We start from the raw sequence: 17,756 nt of genomic DNA on the forward strand, positions 1-17,756 counted from the left end.
ATGTAATCTTAGGAAAGATCACCACATTTTCATAGGAAAAATAATTTGTATTTATATATGCAAACAACTCACTTGAACATATTTTTGTTTGGATTGGATTGTTCACCTAATCCATCTATAGCATGTGGAGTTAAACTCTATTAATCTATATTTCATCGTCAGTCCTCACCTCCATACACACAGAGATAGATTTGGGCTAGATGAAGAGGGATTTAGTGATGTAAAAATATTATCCTTACAGTTAGCTAGTTAGAAAGCCTATCAGTGTAACAGAAGTAAAAATTAAATGTACAGTGTCACTCTTACCTTGGACAAAGGAATGAGAAAATCCAGTTTATATGACAGAATCACTCTGGTTAGCAATACCACAAACACAACATATGCAGAGTTTTCAAAATCTGTTAACTGAACCTAGACATTAAAAAGGATCAAAGTTAAAGTGACTTTAGTGGAATAGGATTGACAAACAAATAGCTGCATAGCAAGTTTACGCAGTTGGGGTCAATTTTTCGAACAGGTGCTTGCAAAAGGGCATGCACACTTCTGCATGCCCAGAGTTGGGATTTACATGCTCAAATTCTTAATTGAGAGTCCAAGTCGGGTGTACGCCAAAATATAGATGCACATCTGCAAATTCAGCCATATAATGCAAAACCAAAATCACAATCTTGCACTTAAAAGGATGGCTAATCATGCAAAGAGTCTGAACCCCCAAATTATTAAAAACTTTAAGATGTTTTATTGTAAAGTGTTATTCTAGAGAACTAAGTGACAGACACCTATAAAATACAAGCACACGTGAAACAGAAGTGAAGTGAATGTATCAAGACTTGTTTAGTACTGACAAAAGCACAAGAGAAGCAAGGCCACCAGAAAAACAATATGACATTAAAGCCTTCTTTAGAATTGCTTTAATATATAGGTCTGACTTTTTCTATCCCGCTTACTCTCATTAGTGTTCTTTACTTTGCTAATGCAAATTCCCCTGCTAGTTTCAGTCCAATAGCTTAAATGCTGTTCAGAAGCATTTCAATTCAGAAAACTAGCAATTCACAGGGGACAAATCACACCATAAATAATAAAGTTTTGATGCTAGATAACAGAATACCTAGAACTTTCCATTTGTAATGGGATATACTATTGAGCATGTTTACTCCTTACCTCCATAGGCCTGAATTCTACTCTCCATCCAATGTCTGAATTCGGAGGAGGTGGTTTAAATCTCATTGTCTGCCAGTTTGTGGACTGAATATTCTGCAAGTTACAAGTAATATATTCTGTTACAGACAAGACAAGCACATTTCCCTAATGCACATACGTAAAAACAAAACCGGATTCTCTTCTGTCCTTCCACAAACAGAGGTGCAAATTACAGAGAAACACTTAAAGTGGCTTGACCTATCACTCTAATGACACTATACCGCACTGCCCATTAAATTCAGTTTTGGACTACATTTGAGACCCTGTCCACACTTACCTCTGAGATTCAGTGGCAGTCGACAGGAGTTATGCAAGCTACGCAAAAATCTTGTGTAACTCCCGTCAACTTCTCTGCTCCTCTTCTGCACGCCGTCTTCACTGCACTGCGCCACTTGTGAAGGTGGTCTTAGTACGTCGATTTCTGGATCGACTGAGTGGGTCTTCACTGACCGCTCAGTCGATCCAGAGAAATTGATCTGACGGCAGCAACTTTGCCGCCATCAGTGTAGCCGTAGCCTGAGACTTTGTGTGTACAGATTTAGGAGGCCTTTTATAACCAGTTAATACATGAACTAAAGATCTACACTGACATCATTAAAGTACATTACGACTCTAATGCTTAACTATTTATAAAAGGATTCAATATAATGTTATTGAATGTACTATACAACATATAGATGCTTTAAATAGCATAATTAAATGAGAGAACACTTGATATAAAGCTATTTTATGAAAGGGAGCATATGGCTTTGACAATTTTCCTTATCTAGTTAACTACTGTTTGTACCTTTATATTCTCTAATTTTTTCCCTTGCTTATTTTCACTACAGTTTCTACAGCTGTCTGTGTTTTGTTTAAAATTTGTCTTGAATGAGGAAAGAAACATTTTATCAGATCACAGAAATAGGTGTGATTATCAATGCAATATCACAAATTGCAAGCTGTAAAGAACTATTTGGAACATTTGAAACTAGCTGCTTTTGTTTCTAGCTCCTGTCTATGCCACTGAATTTTGCCAATATTCTTAGCTACCTAGTACTCAGTACTACATGATTAAGCAGTAAAAGTGAGAAAGCAGTTATAACTGTACATTCATTAAATTGGTAGGAAACAAGATACAACCTCAAAATGGTCAGATTCATTAGCATCATCTAGATGTATTTTCTCTTCAAACAAAGTCAACGGGTCTCGAATAAATAAGTGTGCAATATGTTGTGCCAAAAGATGATCAATGCCTATAAACAAAGAAGTTCAAAGATCAAATTCACCAACAGACACCAGAGATAGTAAAGTAGGCCTTATCAAATGCCAAGATGACTCAAGAGCCAGGAAACGCCATACTGCTCGAGGTTATCTCAACCAAGCACATCCTAAGGTGAAGTAAAAGTGATAACCGCAAAAATACATAAGATGATTACAAAGAATAGGAAGTACTATCTTCTGGTTGGAGGCATCAGCTGATGATCAGTATAGCTGCCATCCTTCTTTCTCTCTTCCACCTCTGTCTCCTGTTGACTTCGAGAGTTTTGCTCTATCCAGAAGGATAAAGGTATTAATGCCTCTTAAGAAGTCAGCTGCTCAACTTGGAAGTAGAGCTACACTTCCCACTGCAGACCAATGGCATTACTTGCAGGCCAGACTACCGCAAGCTTAATGAGTTGGCATCTCCACTAAGAATGCTGGTCAATACAAAAATATGTTATTAAAAAAAGCTGAAGAAAACTACAAGCATAAGACTAAACTGACTCACAATGAGTCAAACACTTACCTTCCTTTACTAGGTGCTCGTAGATTTCTTTATCTATTGTCAAATCAATGTCATTGTATTTTTCACCACATTCAGATAGATAACTGTCTATGGAATCATATCTGGATTTACTGATTCTATATTGGTTGTTCTTCAGTGGCTATATAATTTAAAAATAGAATATTTTAAGAGCTTGTAAACAATGTTGCCTTACTAATTATACTATTCTTGGAGAACCGTTATTCCATGTAAAAAATAAACAGAAGTTGCTTTTAAACAATCTATATTCAAATTATTAAAATAAATTCATAGGTCTTCAAAAATAAGGAAAGGCATAGTAGGCACGTACATCGAGAGGTTCCATTAAACAAGAATCTTATGGCGTTTAAGTACATTTAACATTTTAAAGGGTATATAACAAACTTAATGGAAAGTGACTGTCAGTAAAAACCCAACTTTGTTTCTGCAGTTATGATACTTCTATTAAAGTAAGTCCTTCACTATATATTGACTACCCTATTCTAACAGCATAAAAGGATAACATGGGACATTTCAAAATGGGTAGTTTACTAAAAAAGTCTACTGTGACATCATGGTTATAACAGCATTGATATCAACAAATATATTTGTTAGAATACAGAAGAGAATTTTGTACTGGAATATTTTTATAGGTTTAGATTTTATTTTATTTTATTTTTTTACAGTTTCGTAATTCTCTAGATGGTCTCTGCTGTCCATTCTCTGTAAAAGAAGTTCAGATTGGTCCTGCCTCAGTGCAAGGGGCTGGACTTGACCTCTGGAGGTCCCTTCCAGTCCTACATTTCTATGATTCTAAGTTCTGGTGACCAGATGCTTTAGCATTGCTGTCATGGTTTACAGTATTATCAGAGACCATCTACAGAAGTAAACTTGATGTAATACAGGGTTACAATATATACTCTGTTTTTTAAATAAATATCTTTTGGGTTGAGGCAGAGAAAGGGAAGTTGCAGCACCAAATGAAGATTTTCTCAGGAAATTGTGAATAAGTGGAAGTGGAGTTTAAGTGGAATCCTATACTCAACAATAACATTTGCTAGCGTGGATGCTGTAACAATAATTTAGAGTGAAAGTTATACCTCTAGAATCATTTACCATAAAGACTACAATCTCTCTCCTCTGTGTACTCAGGCTGTGGTATTCAAAGAATATTTGAACTTGTATAACTAAAATAACCAGAAAATTGTTTAACTTTTAATTTTAAATTAATATTCACTTGCCTCCAATCCTCTCTCCTCTCGCGTTCGGTCATCTACTGATGCAGATATAACTCCCCAGCGACAATCAATATCCGACACGTAGCCTCTGTAGAATGGAGCTGCAGCACTTAATGCCATCTAAAATAAAACCAAGTCACATATGAGAATACAGGACAAAAGAAATGAACAACATCTCAACACAATGTTAACTCCACAGAAAGTTTTCTTTTGGACCAACAAGACTCCTGTGTACACACTCCTATAAAAAGTTTATTATATACTCAGAATCCAAACAGTTATTGGGTCAGAAATTATTTTTTGGTTTACCCAAAGCTGCTGCTACATAACCATTTCACTGAGAAGGTCTAGTGCTTCCTTGCTTTGAAGTGGGGACTTGAAATTTGGCAGGTGGGTTACCCTAATGTCAGAAATGTGCTTTTTGCCAACCTGAGAAAAATGGTTTAAATTTGTCCGAGTTAAGACTTTGGGGGAAAAAAACCCAAAAATCATTTTGCCTAACTAAGGCTTTGAAAACAGGTTGCCTGATTTGCTTTTGAAAATGGAACTAAAGCACCTAACATTTTGAAAATGTTACTCACAAACTTCGCTCTTCCTCACTCCCCCATTTGCCTTTACTGTTATTTTCTCACCATGTCATGACTAAATTGAGACTATGCTTTTTGAGAAGGAGCCTTGCCTTTTGTTTGTTCCGGAAAGCCCCAGAACACATTTTTGATGCTATAAAATACAGGTGGATTATTTTATTTTACTTTTTAAAAAAGTATATCTTATGCACATTACAAGATTATATGAGAGCACAGACATTTATAGTTTGCTGAAAGTTACTAAAATTATTCCAACAAAAAATTTCACTGATGTGACTACTGCAGTCAAACTGTTTTGTTAATTTCTGCCTACTAGCAGATTAGTAAGGCACACATGTAATATGGCAAACAGCACATTAGCTATAGTATATTTTTTCCCCCAGATATACTACTGTTACTGGACAACCACCTACTGTAGTACCTTCCTTCTTTGCTGAAGACCACGTCTTCAAAACACTAGTAGAAAAGATAATTTGACATGATGCACTGATTTATTTAGGTTTATAACTAGAAGATTGAAAGGTCTTTTTACAGGACACTTTAAGCTACATTTTTTATATGTAAATAGCATTTTGATGATAAAGTTCCATTACTCACCACAATAGGACAGATTGTGGCTAGCTGATCATAAAGGTATCTTGCTTCAGAAATGCTGCAAGCCTGGAATGTTACCTGTTAGAAGATGTAAATTATTACACAAAAACAAGTCCGCAGGTTCTCTGTTCCTAGCATTAGACAACTTACTGGAACCAACAGTATTCTTAAAGTCACTTCCACTATGTGTTTTAGTTTGTCCATGGCCTGAGGAAAACTGATCTTTGCTATCAGTGTATCCAGAAGCAACCATGTCACAAACTTCAGCATGTCAATGTTCATTGAAGATTTTAGGTTGCATTACAAGGGCACTCAGATGCTAGGGCTATACCTCAAACATTAACCAGGACCAAGAGAAACTGAGGACTAACATCTCTAACGAACAAGAATTGATAATGTACCCTTCAAGCAGCATTCCAAGAGCCAATTCCCTCATAAAAAATGCACTCAGAAAGGATTACAAGCATTTATTTGACATTAGAGTTAAATCTGTTTTTAAAGAAACCTTTAATCCAAGATCCTTTTGTGATCTCCAGCCTCCCTATAGGCTATTTTAAAACCAAAGGCAAATATAAATGTTTTGATGCACTCTAAAATTTTTGTAAAAATATAGGTTTGCTTGTATTAGAGAATGGCCAAAACACAATGGTAAGATGAAAAGTGCACTACAGAACTGTTAGTGCATGGTAGCAGGGTCGACACGCCAGTTAGTGCACAGCAGGCTAGTGTGCTACAGATTCCCAGCCCTGCTTGCCGTACACTACATCTCTGTGTAGATAAGCCCTGAGTTAATTAACAGGCTTTTCCCCTCCCGTTTCTCCATTTTAAACTTTGTGACGTTATGAAACAGGAACCAGCCCCACATTAACTGTACTCTCCTTGTCAGCACTTGAACTCCAGGAGCAGAGACTGCTGCGCTGGGGAAAAGAGGATAAAACGGGATCCAGCTGAGGTGACCACTCCCCCAGCACTTCACTAGACCCAGAACTATGCAGAGGAGACCACTCCCACTCTCGGGACACTAGGACCTTAGGTTGTGCTTCCCCATGTGGGTTTGGGAGAAAACTGCAGAGAGGCAGGCATCAGAAATTCCAGCAGGCAGGGGCAGAAGCAGCCAAAGCCCTTTGAGCACTGGGAGAACTTTGTACTGAACTGCTTCTGCCCTGCATTGATTGGCTGTTTGCTTCAACTCTCCCGCTCCCCCTTCTTCATAGTCTCTTAGAATCATAGAAGATTAGGGTTGGAAGGGACCTCAGGAGGTCATCAAGTCCAACCCCCTGCCCAAAGCAGGGCCAACCCCAACTAAGTCATCCCAGCCAGGGCTTTGTCAAGCTGCACCTTAAAAACCTCTACGGATAGAGATTCCACACCGCCCTAGGTAACCCATTCCAGTGTTTCCCCACCCTCTTCATGTCAGCTTCACTCTACTGCCCCCTTTCTCCTCTTCTCTTCTGCACTGTTCCCCATCCCCCTCTAACCTTCCCATTTAGCTTATCCCCTTCCCTAAATAATTCCAATGCTTCAAAATAAATTGTGAAACCAACTTGACATTTGCTGCCATCACATTGTTCACTCTGCTTGTGTGTTATGCCCTTTCCCCTACCCCAATGGTTCCCAATCTGGGGGGACAGGACCCCTTTGGGGGGCACCAAAGATTCCAGGGGGTCCATGAGACTTCAGTAATATTGAGGTCATTTAGCCCCCCGAGCTCCGCGCCAGGCACAGCAGCCTTGAGCTCCACACCAGCCAGAGCGTTGGAGCAGCCCCGCCCAGCACTGCACCAGCCAGACGCCCGGACAGAGCAGCCCCGTGCTGGTGGGGACCAGGAGAAGACCTGACCAACCTGCCAGCACCCGCTGCCTGCATTACACTCCGTCCAGGAGGGATGGGAAGAGGTGGGGCCACACGGGCTGTGCAGTGGCAGCTGCGCCAGGGAAGGCTCAGCTTCTTACTCAGGTAAGAGTAATTTATTATTATGTAATTGAGTGTTATCGTCATGTGTGTTTGTAGAAGTTATGTGTTTATGGCCGTGAGGGGGCAGGGCAGGGCGGGGGGAGGGTATTTTACCTAGTGTTAACTAGTGAGGCTTTCACTCAAAAAGGTTGGGAACCACTGAAAACCCTATGTCTACCTTGTCTATTTAGATTGTAGACTCTCCAGAGCAGTCTACTACTCTGTTTGTACAATGCCTAACACAACTGGGCCCCACTCTTCGCTGGTCCTCAGGCACTACCATAACATTATTAACAGCAGCATTATTTGAGAGTACAAGGTTGCCAGTTTTCCTCCTGAAGAAATTACAATTGCAACTGCGTAAAACATAGATACCACCCTCTTCAGTCCCCTGATCTGTACTACTGAATCCCACACATTTCCATTCATGGAACTATAAAATAAACTTTGAAAGATTTGATAATCTCTTTCAAAAAGATTGTTTTGCATTGGAACAAGACATTGCAATTAGTTTTACTCCTGCCTCTTAAACTTTAACTGGACTCTTCCCTAGTTTAGTTTTGCTTGCAATGAGTTTAACATACATGGAAGTAGGGTGAATTGAATTAAAGTGATTTAAATAATCAATTTAAAATCAGTTTTAATCATGATTTAAATCAGGAAGCAGGCAATCTTGATTTATATGATGTTTTAATCTTGTTTTGCATTTGTACTTTTTAGTTACTTTCCTAAAGCGAAGTTGATTCTCATTGATTAACGGCCCTTAAAACACGTTGATTTGGAGCTACATGTAAATCAGTTACACTAAATGGGTGCTTCTTTTTACTAACCAGGAAGATCCATTATAACAGTATACATTTAACTAATTTTATAGTTAACATACATTTATTCCGATTTTTACATTTATTATTTACTAGATGATTAATGTTTTACTTGTGATTTGGTGTCTAGCTCTATCTGGATGGAAATTCCAATTAAATTAAAAATGCACAAAAACAGCATTTTAAAATTTAATTAAATAAAGATATCTTGAATGTGCTGGATAAACAAGAAAGTATCAAAAAGTTTATCAAAGCGTATTTTGAATTTAAAACTAACTCATTTATTAAACAAAGAAGTATCATCTATAGTTAGTGAATAGAACAGATTATTTCTGGTTACGTTCTTCACGATATTAGAATTAGTAGATCTCATCCTCTCACACCTAGTTTTTATTCATAGATGGAAAGAGAAAAACAACTTTCCTGCATTTTCAACTCCCAGTTGGTTTCTTAACTTTAAACGAACTCATCACTGACCTAACCTAGTGTCATCATACCCTTCAACATCAAAGAAAAACCCATGGCTGGCCCATGCCAGCCAGCTTGAGCTGCGAGGATGTTTTGTTGCTGTGTAGACTTCCAGAAGTCTACAGAGCAATGAAGCATCCCTGCAGCCCGAGCCCTGTGAGCCCAAGTCAGCTGTCCCGGGCCAGCCACAGGTTTTTCTTTGCTGTACCAGATTTTTCTTTCCTTAGCCAGTGACTTCAGTGGGTTCAGTGATCTGACTTTCTTTAAAACTTCAGCAGCAGATATATACTGCTTGATTTTATTTATTTTAATAGATTATAGTAAATTCAGGATTTAACAGATTGTCAATTTCAAATTTACTTTTAAATAAATTTATTTAAAAAAAATAAACGCATACTTAAATTAAGAAATCCGATTTAAATTATAAATAGCCCCATTTTTTTCCTAATCACTGATTTTTATCCACCCTCAATGGAAGAGGAATTTTACATTTAGAGAAAGTGTTTACATGTTTCTTCTGTGTAGTCTGATGATTAAGTGAATGAGGGCAAGAGACCCACTTTCAGTAAGCCTAAGTGACAGACATGGTTTCAATCACTAAGTCTGTTGCAGAGGTATTTATTCCGGACTTCCAAACCTGAAGATATGAATAAGTTATTTTGGTTTATAACTTCACCCCTCTCTCTGGTCTAGAGCAAATCAAATTCAATTTGGGATTTGACTCAGCCCTGGATTACCCTGGTTTCTGGAAGAAGATTGCAGTAGTAGTGCAAGACTGCTTGCAAGTTCTGTAGACAATTAACAGCCCTATAGTGGATGGAGATGACCAGGGGTGCCCAAGGAATGTATTGATAAGGAGACAGCAAATAAGACTCAGTGAAGGGTGGGATGCAAAGACTACCTTTTATTCCATGTGGAGTGGACTCTCATCCTACTCACAATTTGCATCTCCTGAGCCCAAGGTGAGATCCAAGTACCAGTCTTCAAGCATGGAGATAAACGCATACCCTAGTTCCCATACACCAGTATATACCTCGTCTCTTTCTCTTTCTCTTTAACCATCAATATTAAGATGTTAATTCTTGATGAGTTGCTTACATCACCCACAGTAATTTTATCTTCATTTACTCTGTTTGAGTGTTGCAGTACATAGTATTTGCTAATTAGGATTATAATCTGGGAGCATGTGTAATTCCATAGGCAAATTTATGAGAGAAAGTTATGATAAAAAGGTAAAAATTGATTTGTAAAAAGCTACAGAATCGTAATTTCCAAGCTATCACCCTCTGCAGCACTGTAGGCAGGGACTCATTCCCGCCAGCTCCCAACTGCAGGTCCTCTGGTTGGTGGATATTTTGATAATATGTCACTGGAAATGGGTCAAATTGGATATCATTCAAAAGCTTTTTCTCCTACAAATATAATACGATACCCAACATGATAAAACTAGAACAATTATGTAGCTATATATTTGAGAAAATATTTTTAAAAAAATGTATTACACTTTAACACAGGCATATCAAACGTGCAGCCCTCACGAAGTTAAATTGTGGCTCCTGACTTTGTTATCTGTAATCTATAATGCTCAGAACAGGATACCTGATTAATTTCATGTTACAGATTACTATAAATGGAACAAGTGCTTCAAATTGATTTGGAATCAGCAGCACCAAAAAAGAAGCAGCTCAGTGATTCCGATTATCATCTTTATTTACTAGGCCAAGAACTGTATTGGAGGCACTTGTTAAGAGGTCAGCATTAAGCCAGAAATCACAGGAATTCACTCACAAATGATATACACATAGTTTCATTACATTTTATGACAATTACAACCCTAAAGTAATTTATTACAAAATCCTTTGGTCTTGATCATTTTTAGGCATAAACAGGGAGATGAAGAGGACCGATTGGTTGCTGAATCTTTAAGTAATACCACTGCAGAGGACCTAGTTAACACCATGTTCGGTGGCACCTTATATGCTGTAAGAAGTGCACCCATAAACAGAATTTGGCAAGGCTGGAGAGAAAGTACATCAAGCATCAGGAAAGTGTTGAAGATGTTGGGACAAATGCCAGCTTTGGGAAACATTCACCTTATTATAGGTCCCATTATGCTGATCAAGAAAGCACTTGCTTCCTCTGCAGTAATCTATAAATTTGAAGGCATCCGTTAACCACAGTTTCAATACGTGAGACGTGAGAAACTGAACGAAGCACTCACTCAGTGAAAATGGTGCATGCAAACGTAATGTTAAGTGGGCACATTGACCCAAATGAAACCCACACATATGACATTGCATATCACATTGAGTGCTACAACAAGGATGTAGGTCATGTGTTGCATCAAAAGGTAAAAGCAACGGAATCAAATACTGTGCAAACTCTGACTCAGCTGGAATTCATAAATTGCCTTGCAGAGGCTCTAATGGATGGGAAAGTAGTGGAGATGGCCAATGAAGAGGCTAAGTACAGAGAAATATGTGCTTTGAATGAGACTGAGGAGGAACACACGCTTAGCAGAAAGGCTCTTAAAGCACTTACTAAAGAAACTGTGGGATATGGATGTAGTTTATATGGACTTCCCAGAAGTAACTAAGTACCTTCTAGACTTAATAGGTGCTGTTAAATGTCATGAGGGGGTAATTTTAAAGCTACACGATAAGTTATTCACACTGGCAACACATTTGCATGACAAACCAGAGCTCATTAATATCATGACAAAAATCAGTCTTCAGTGATGAAATAGCCAAAAGTGTCAGCTGAAGGGATACTCTGGACCATGACTTGTACAAAGCCTCTAAAGAATTATCCAGGGCTCCATCAATCTATGAGCTCTAAACAAGAAATACAGATTAAGGCTGTGCTCTAATGCAAAGAAGAAAGTCAGATGAAGGTGGTAGGGAGGGAGTATTACAGAACTAACAGTAGATGGGTCGTTTGCTTGCCTCCTGGTGGTGTCCAGATCTCAGCGTGTTGATCTATATGAGACTGGGAAAGTATGAATTCTTTGTGGTACCAGGAGTGATGTTTGAATGTGACAGAACAATGCATGTGTGTTAGGCAAAAAGCAAACTAATGTACATCTTTGTATGGTCTTCCTAAGCTAGCACATGCTGACGTGATCGGTACCATACACCTGCAGAAGCCTTTCAGCAGTGCAATCACAGATATGATCAAGGTACAGCTCTTTACAAACCAGAAACTTAACACCCGGCAAGGTTTGGCTGAAGACTTCATTATGAATCTACAAAGAAAACACTGGACCTTTGATGAAGTCCATCTCTGTCTGACATATACGCAGAGGAATCAATGAAACACATTATCAAAAAGAAGAGACTCCATGGTATCACTCCTATTCAATTCAAATCACTGACTCCCACAAACACCTTCACTGTCACACTGAAGAAGCTACTGTCTTATACTCGCACAAAGGATGAGTTAACCGCATGCCTTATGGGAAAAACACTCCAGCATGCAAAGAATTGCTCAAAAATTTCAATGTCACTGGCATAATAAAGCTGCTGCCTCACACTACTCAGTGGAATTTCTTTGTAGTTAGAAGCTAACACTAAAATTATCTTGAATGTCATTAATGCCACAGAGAGAAGTGCTACTAAAGTCTAGATTTGCACAAGACACAAGGTTCTAGTACTCATTATGAAACGCTACCCAAGACTTCTGCAAGATTTTGTTTTTGTGCCTCTTGCTAGAAAACAGAATTGCTGCATAACCCTCAGACGTGTGTTCCTATTACTTAGACCATTAAAAGTCACCACACTGCCAGGTTTCCACTCTCTTTCAGTGTGTGACATTACTGGAAGATTGGCTGGAGAAATCAAATTATCTTACTAGGAGGCATTTGATTCATCTTCCAAAGACTCTCTCCTCACTCTGAAGGTGCTTGGAATGGCTGAGAGAGTCACTGAGGAGGTCATAAATGCACTGGAGGTGCTCATATACTGAGGCCTGGTCTATACTTACCTTAAAATTCAGGAGCTCTGCATAGCTTGCATAACTCCCATTGACTTCTTAACTTCCGTTGTGTGCAGCATCTTCACTGCGCTGTGCCACTTGGTTTTAACAGGTCAACTTCCGATCTATCGAGCGGGTCTTAACTGACCGCTCAATCGATCCGAATAGATCAATCTGACGGTGGTGAATTTGCCACCGTCAGTGAAGACGTAGCCTATATTTACCATTTGGGGACCAATATAGTGCCCATCTTTAAGAAAGGGAGGAAAGAGGAGCCGGGGAACTACAGACCGGTCAGCCTTAACTCAATCCCTGGAAAAATCATGGAGCAGGTCCTCAAGAAATCCTTTTTAAGGCATTTGGAAGAGAGGAAGGTGATCAGGAACAGTCAACATGGATTCACAAAGGGAAAGTCATGCCTGACCAACCTGATTGCTTTCTATGAAGAGGTGACTGGCTCTGTGGATGTGGGGAAAGCGGTGGACGTGATATACCTTGACTTTAGCAAAGCTTTTGATACGGTCTCTCACAGTATTCTTATCAGCAAGTTAAAGAAGTATGGGTTGGATGAATGGACTATAAAATGGATAGAGAACTGGCTAGAGCATAGGGCTCAACGAGTAGTGATCAATGGCTCCATGTCTAGCTGGCAGCCGGTCACAAGTGGAGTGCCCCAGGGGTCGGTCCTGGGGCCAGTTTTGTTCAACATCTTCATTAATGATCTGGAAGATGGGGTAGATTGCACCCTCAGCAAGTTTGCAGATGACACTAAGATGGGGAGAGTGGTAGATACCCTGGAAGGTAGGGATATGATACAGAAGGACCTAAACAAACTGGAGGATTGGGCCAAAAGAAATCTGATGAAGTTCAACAAGGACAAGTGCAGAGTCCTGCACTTAGGACGGAAGAATCCCATGCACAGCTACAGACTGGGGACCGACGAGCTAGGCAGCAGTTCTGCAGAAAAGGACCTGGGGGTAACAGTGGATAAAAAGCTGGATATGAGCCAGCAGTGCGCCCTGGTTGCCAAGAAGGCTAATAGCATATTGGGCTGCATTAGGAGGGGCATTGCCAGCAGGTCACGGGAAGTGATTATTCCCCTCTATTCGGCATTGGTGAGGCCGCATTTGGAGTACTGTGTCCCGTTTTGGGCCCCCCACTACAAAAAGGATGTAGACAAGTTGGAGAGAGTCCAGCAGAGGGCAACAAAAATGATTAGGGGGCTGGAGAACAAGACATATGAGGAGAGGCTGAGGGAACTAGGCTTGGTTAGCCTGCAGAAGAGAAGAATGACGGGGGGGATTTGATAGCAGCCTTTAACTACCTGAAAGGGGGTTCCAGGGAGCATGGAGCTAGGCTGTTCTCAGTGGTGGCAGACGACAGAACAAGGAGCAACGGTCTCAAGTTGCAGGGGGGGAGGTCTAGGTTGGACATTAGGAAAAAGTTTTTCACTAGGAGGGTGGTGAAGCACTGGAATGGGTTACCTAGGGAGGTGGTGGAATCTCCATCTTTAGGGGTTTTTAAGCTGCGGCTTGACAAAACCCTCGCTGGGATTATTTAGCTGAGGTTAGTCCTGCTTTGAGCAGGGGGTTGGACTAGATGACCTCCTGAGGTCCCTTCCAACTCTATGATTCTATATTATGACAATTGCAGAGCTACACTGATGGATGTTTTTCTAAGAAGCAGACAAATGGAAAAACATCACCATTGATAAAAAGTACTTTATACCTGCTACCAAGAGGGCAAATTATCAAGCAATGGAATGGCTCCGGGATGGTCAAGCGCATCAAATGACATCTCCTTTACCTTTTGATCGTTAACTTGCCCACAGAATGAAATTTTACTATATTCTGTTCCCAAACTATTATAGAGACACTAAATTCTACACAACTCTCCATAACTAGGATTTTATATAATTTTATATCTTCATATGTGACTACAAGAAGTTAATGTTATTGCATGTTTGATAATTACAAAACATACATAAAGATGGTAGAAAATATGAACAAATTTAAAGAACTAATGCTGAATATAAATGTTTAATTCCAGCAAAAGGAGTCTGGATGTACTATTGCATGTATCCCTCCATAGCTGCGTTTGTAGTGAGCTTTCATCCCTCACTGACATGTATCTTGCTGTCAGTGAGGTTTTATTGGTTTGTTCGTTCTTTGTTCGTTCGTTAATCTGGAACAAAGGTGTTTTGAAATTGATTATTATTACAAGTGCAGCATACAGAATGCTGGGAAACAAGCAGCATTTAGAAGATTCTACTTAATTCCCTGGAGGCATAACATGATGATCTCTTCTTCCTGGTTACCAAGAAAGCAGCAACAACAAAGAAAGAAGCTATCATCACAAAAGTCAAATGCACATGAACTACCCCAGCCATCAGCACTTTGTGCAAAATTGCTACAGTAGAGTAACACTCAGAATAACCAATTTTAAAATGTACTGAAGCATTCCAGAATGCCCAACTGTTACTGTACTTTAAGTAAAATCAAATTAGTAACTAGGGTGGAGAGATGGAAAGGTACAGAGGGGCAGATTTGCTTGTGCAAGGATTGTGTGCCTGTTAGTAAATAATGGCAGAAAAATACCTGTGTGGATTAATTAGGAGTTTCATAGCATGGTTAAAAAGAAGAACACACCTAAAAATATCTGAGAGGAAAGTAGTTTATACACTGGTCAGAGTTGGTGTAAAATTTAAAAAGATGGTAATGACAGTGATTTATTTATTTATTTATTTAAAGGTGATCTGCAATTTAACATGTTCCAGAGAGCTTTCCCTAGCCCTATAACTTCAGTTCTCAGTTTTTTGGCACCTTTCTCAAAAGTCCACCCACATGCTAGGGAAAGTGACCTGCACCTATTTCCACAAAACGTGGCCAGATACTGACTGAAATGAGATTCTGCTTAAGATTTTTCCAAATCTAAAAACATACTTCAGTGCTGATCTGCACATCTTCCATATCTTAACATGGTGGAGCTCCAAGACAAGGTGCTTGGCCAAATAAAGAGGCCTATTTAGCACAATTCTCAAGACATGCAAACCCAGTTCTCCAAGACTTGCTCTCTCTCTCAATGAAGACCAAAAGTGCGCCATACCAACAATATAAATTTAATATAGCTTATTGTAAAGAAGTTAAATATTGGAAAATTATCAAGTTACAATATAAAATTAGACAACGGTGAACTGTGGACAAGCTTCAACTGGATTTTGAGAAAGCATCACACTGTGTATAATACAATTTGCAAGTTTCTGAAAAGACCCAGCATTGAGAGAGTACTAGTGAAGTAGATTACTTGAAGGATTGGTGTTAGTGTCTGAAGAAGGGAGCAGTTTAAGGCAGAGAATGTCATTGCATCATTTTACAACATTTTGAGACTCAGATGCATTTTACCTGAAGACAGCAGTTGCCCATTCCAAAACCCATCGCATCCATATATATGTGGTCTGGTTTAGCTGCTTTTGCTGCTTCTCCATCATCGTTAGGAAATGTTTCTATAAATGGCGATGGAGTATTCTTATCCTTAAATACTGTGAAGAAAATACAAGAACTGAATAAGTAGAGTGTCAGACATTGATCAATTACTTGAAGAAAATTACTGGCATTTACTCACTTGGTACGTTTATCACTACTTTCTCTCCTCTTCGGTGTCGAATGTTTCTTGTCAGAGTACTAAAATTTAAAGAGTTTAAATTAAATGCTTTTTTCAAGAGAAACTTCCAAATATCCATCCGCTCAGAATCTTGCTCATTTTTCAAAACTTGGTTATGTTTGATCTTTCATTTATTTTTAAGCATTTTCCTTTATGGCCCTTCTCTTCCCACTTTATTATGTACTGTGGCAGATTTCGTCCTTCACTGAAGTCCATTCTATTTGTGACAGTGTGCTACATTAATATCACATGCAGAATCAAGAGGCCTATGATCTATCGTCGAATGTGGCAAGGGAAATTGTGTGTACTTGGTTTTCAGTACTGTATGGTTTTGCAAAGGGTATTCTTATGCTGTAATAAAAGCCACTGCAAAACTATACAATATTGTCCACCTCAAGTAGATTGGCTCCATGCTCCAGTTAGGATGGTTGTGATGTTTCCAGAATAATGAACATTGGGACATCGCATCTAAACACTGAGTCATCAGGAGTAGGATGACTCCGGCAGGTCTTAAGGGAAACAGTCAGTTTTAAGGTAACGTACTGAATACTGTTAACCATGTGGTGGATTCTGCCAGTATCAGGCTAAAGTTGCTGAAATTGTATGGTTTACCTTTATAGGTCACCTTGATAGTAAATATGCACCACCACATCTTAGTGTATGTCACTTGGACTTGTACAGCAAATATTCATATAGCTTTGCATTCCACTCGCACAATTTGATCATAGTGTATTAAATATATACATAAAGAGGTGTTTCCCTTCTTCCTCCACATTCACTCTTACCTAAATCTAGGATGTTTGTTGATGGCTTCATCTGGAAAGAAAATAGACTTTGAAGCACCTCCTTCTACTGGTGTTGGCTCACATTCTGGTAGCGTAAATCCTGGACATCCTAATCTATAGATGACAATTTGAGTAAATCATAAATCAAATGGATTATAATTTTATGTTATTAATGCCCTATGGTTAGGTGAGAAGGATCTTAATAGACAAAAGTATAAAAAGTGTTTACCTTAGGTATTTGTAAGGCATTTTTCGGTATTACCTAATCACCAGTAGTCATTGACACAGAGAGAGGCTTTATGACAATCCCTATTAAAAGGTCAGTATTTGCCAACTACCATAGTTTTATATTGTCATCGCAATAAGTGGAATTTCACACCACTTTGTGTCAATGGATGGTAAATGCTCACATTTTAATGTCAAACACTAAAAGAAGCTTTAGAAAATTAGTCCTCATCTATGTCTTAGAAGGCATTAGCATTCATGCTTATTGAAAGTGAAATGCAACGACATTCTCTGCCCTCAATTGCTCCTTTTTACAGTACTGTTTAATTAAAATCCCTAAAGTAATCTGTTTCAGCAATGCTCACAAGAGTTTACTTGTCATTGTTAAAGGGACAAAGTCAACGTGAAATCTAGTCAAGTTCAGAAGTAGTAGTTTCAGGTACAACACGTGCTAGGACACTCTGCCCATTTGTAATTTTACAAATTAA

The 17,756-nt window shown here is 39.0% G+C and overlaps 1 protein-coding gene across 1 annotated transcript in view; it reads right to left on the bottom strand.

Annotated features, from left to right (window-relative positions):
- GCLC (glutamate-cysteine ligase catalytic subunit) overlaps positions 1-17,756 on the bottom strand; it is a 58,705-nt gene that overhangs the window by 14,021 nt on the left and 26,928 nt on the right. Inside the window, exons 4-12 of the mRNA XM_067565466.1 lie at positions 17,044-17,157; positions 16,220-16,278; positions 16,000-16,136; positions 5,388-5,462; positions 4,207-4,323; positions 2,969-3,107; positions 2,323-2,435; positions 1,162-1,254; positions 307-411 (exon numbers count right to left, since the gene is read on the bottom strand). Coding sequence (XP_067421567.1) covers positions 307-411; positions 1,162-1,254; positions 2,323-2,435; positions 2,969-3,107; positions 4,207-4,323; positions 5,388-5,462; positions 16,000-16,136; positions 16,220-16,278; positions 17,044-17,157 — 952 coding nt within the window. The remainder of the gene's footprint in view (positions 1-306; positions 412-1,161; positions 1,255-2,322; positions 2,436-2,968; positions 3,108-4,206; positions 4,324-5,387; positions 5,463-15,999; positions 16,137-16,219; positions 16,279-17,043; positions 17,158-17,756) is intronic.

This window comes from Emydura macquarii, unplaced genomic scaffold (genome assembly GCF_026122565.2).
Source record: "Emydura macquarii macquarii isolate MOO-44397 ecotype Brisbane River unplaced genomic scaffold, CSIRO-AGI_Emac_v2 contig_2680, whole genome shotgun sequence".
NCBI classification, from domain to species: Eukaryota; Metazoa; Chordata; order Testudines; family Chelidae; genus Emydura; species Emydura macquarii.